The sequence below is a fragment of the Apaloderma vittatum genome, unplaced genomic scaffold, assembly GCF_000703405.1.
Source record: "Apaloderma vittatum isolate BGI_N311 unplaced genomic scaffold, ASM70340v1 scaffold35525, whole genome shotgun sequence".
Lineage (NCBI taxonomy): Eukaryota > Metazoa > Chordata > Aves > Trogoniformes > Trogonidae > Apaloderma > Apaloderma vittatum.
The window spans coordinates 9,603-11,677 of record NW_009719432.1 but is presented as its reverse complement, the minus strand read 5'-3'; the positions used below and the strand labels follow the sequence as shown (position 1 = coordinate 11,677).

The window sequence follows — 2,075 nt, the reverse complement described above, 5'->3', positions numbered from 1 at the left end:
CTCGGCTGCAACCGAGGGGCTTGGAAAGTGAAGTCTGGCACTAATTTATGAGAGCGATGTTGGAAGGGGGGGAAATAAAATAGGTCAGCAAGTATGAAAGGTGCTGACAAGCATATCATAGCTCGAGATTGTTAAAAAGAGGGGAAAAAAACAATAGTCTTAAGCTGGTCTTTCCAAGTAAGCAAACTGTTGTGCCGCAGGTTTCTGGGGTATCAGAGCAAGGCCGAGGTTAAATAACTTGCTGGAGGACACGCAAGAAGGCTGGGGAAGGGTTGGGGAGCAGTTCTGGAGTTTCCTAACCCCGCATCTCTTGAAAGGGAGCTGACAAAATGGAACCGTGGCTCTTGGGGCGGGCTGGGTGCTTAGATACGTGGAGGTACACACCCCGTTTGTGAATGGATTCAGAACTCGCAGAGGCCACCTCTGTGCCGGCGCGGGTTTCTCAAACTTCAGCTCTTTAATTTCTGAGTAAGGACGAAAAAATTGCGTCATAAAAAGCAGAAATAGTAGAGTCAGACGCTGAAGCGATAGCCTCTGTTTAAAGCGTTGTCTCTGCATTTGTTCTCTGCAGCTAAGGTTAGACCGACCTGGCCTTTCCCGAGGCAGGTGAGAGCGCAAAACCCCATCTGTGCCCACCGCAGTGCTTCACCAGCGCCAAGCGTGCGTGCGCCGCGAGAGCGGAGAAAGGGAGCTCTGGAATCGCGGTTGTGCTGCTTTCAGCCAAATCGCTGGCCTCATCAGAACAGCCCTCGTGGCACGTGCCGGGCGCTGGATCTCTCTCTTCCCTAAAATAGCCTCCAGTTGCTTACGGCAGCCTTTCGGGTCTTACTGCTGTGACTATTTTTTCCATTTTCCAGGGCAGGGTTTTAAATTTCTCTGTGCCTCCTCCAGTATCTAGATGCTCAGCGGTCAGGCTGGGCAGCAACCAAAATCCTCCCTGGAAGTGATGGAAGAGGACAGAGCAGGATCTGAGTCTTCTCTCTTAGGAACTGTGGATATTTTGATGTTGTTGCTTGCAGCCGAGTTACTTGTGGGCTGAAAAGAGTGAATACGATTGACACAGTTTTTACGTAGCACCAAAATACAACCAAACATACACTTGCGCCTCAAAGGAAGGAGATGGTGCTGCGAGCCTGAAAATGCTCCTCAGCTGGGAGCTTGGGATGGGGGGTTTACTGCTGAAAACAGCCCTGGGAGTAGGTCACTCCTCCTCCCGGTAAAAGCTTTTTATTCCCTGCGTATTTCTGACTTTTGACCCTCTCTCTCGCTTTGTTATTGTTCTCAATTTAGGAGCCGTAGCTCTTCTGCCCACTTGCAAGTGCAACTGGTATGGGTAATGGTGTGAGAGAAGGTCAAGTGGATTTCAAACGGCAGGATGCGGAGCCCGTTACGTCACCTCATCTCCCGGCGGAGGTAAGAGCAGGAGATCGCTGGGTCCCTGCGGTGGGACTGAGAGAAGAGCCCTGTGGCTGCATCTCGAGGCGGTTTGAGCCGCTATAATGTCCGTGCAAACCGCAAGATGTGTAATTTTTGCTTTCTTTGGGGATGGCCAAGCAGTTCCAGCCCTCTGGGGAGAGGCTGGCCGTCGCTCACAGCTGACAGGCAGGCAGGGCTGCCACATTCCTCCTTCAAGGTTATGTCCTGTTACGTCTCTGGCAGAGCTGGGAAGAGAACCGTAGGTCTTGCTTTCCTGCTCTTGCTGCTGCTTTTAAGGCTCTCGGTAGAAGCGCTGGAAGAGACAGCGATGCTGGACCTTAGTCTGATTTAGACCAGCGCTCAGGCTGAAGTTCACTGTGCATGGCTGCTCTTGCATTTGTCACCACACAGGCGGAGATTGGAATGGGAAATTGAAGTGAACTATGTATTTTAATAATAAACATTAACTTTTTAGTCGTGAAACATTCTGAAAAAAAGAAGAATGTTAACTCCTCCATGAAAACACGAAGCCTATGGAAAGTTAATGCTCTTAAGCCTTGTCTGGACTTGTCGGTTACCTTCGTGGTGTTAGTTTTCAAGTAATTTACTTGCTTTCTGCCCCTTTGTTTTGAGAAGATAGCTGCTTTATCAATATGAGC

At 49.8% G+C, this 2,075-nt stretch overlaps 1 protein-coding gene across 1 annotated transcript in view; it reads left to right on the top strand.

Annotated features, from left to right (window-relative positions):
* Positions 1-1,291: 1,291 nt before the first annotated feature.
* SLC25A42 (solute carrier family 25, member 42) overlaps positions 1,292-2,075 on the top strand; it is a 6,730-nt gene continuing 5,946 nt past the window's right edge. The window contains exon 1 of the mRNA XM_009870630.1: positions 1,292-1,413. Coding sequence (XP_009868932.1) covers positions 1,330-1,413 — 84 coding nt within the window. The 5' untranslated portion in view covers positions 1,292-1,329. The remainder of the gene's footprint in view (positions 1,414-2,075) is intronic.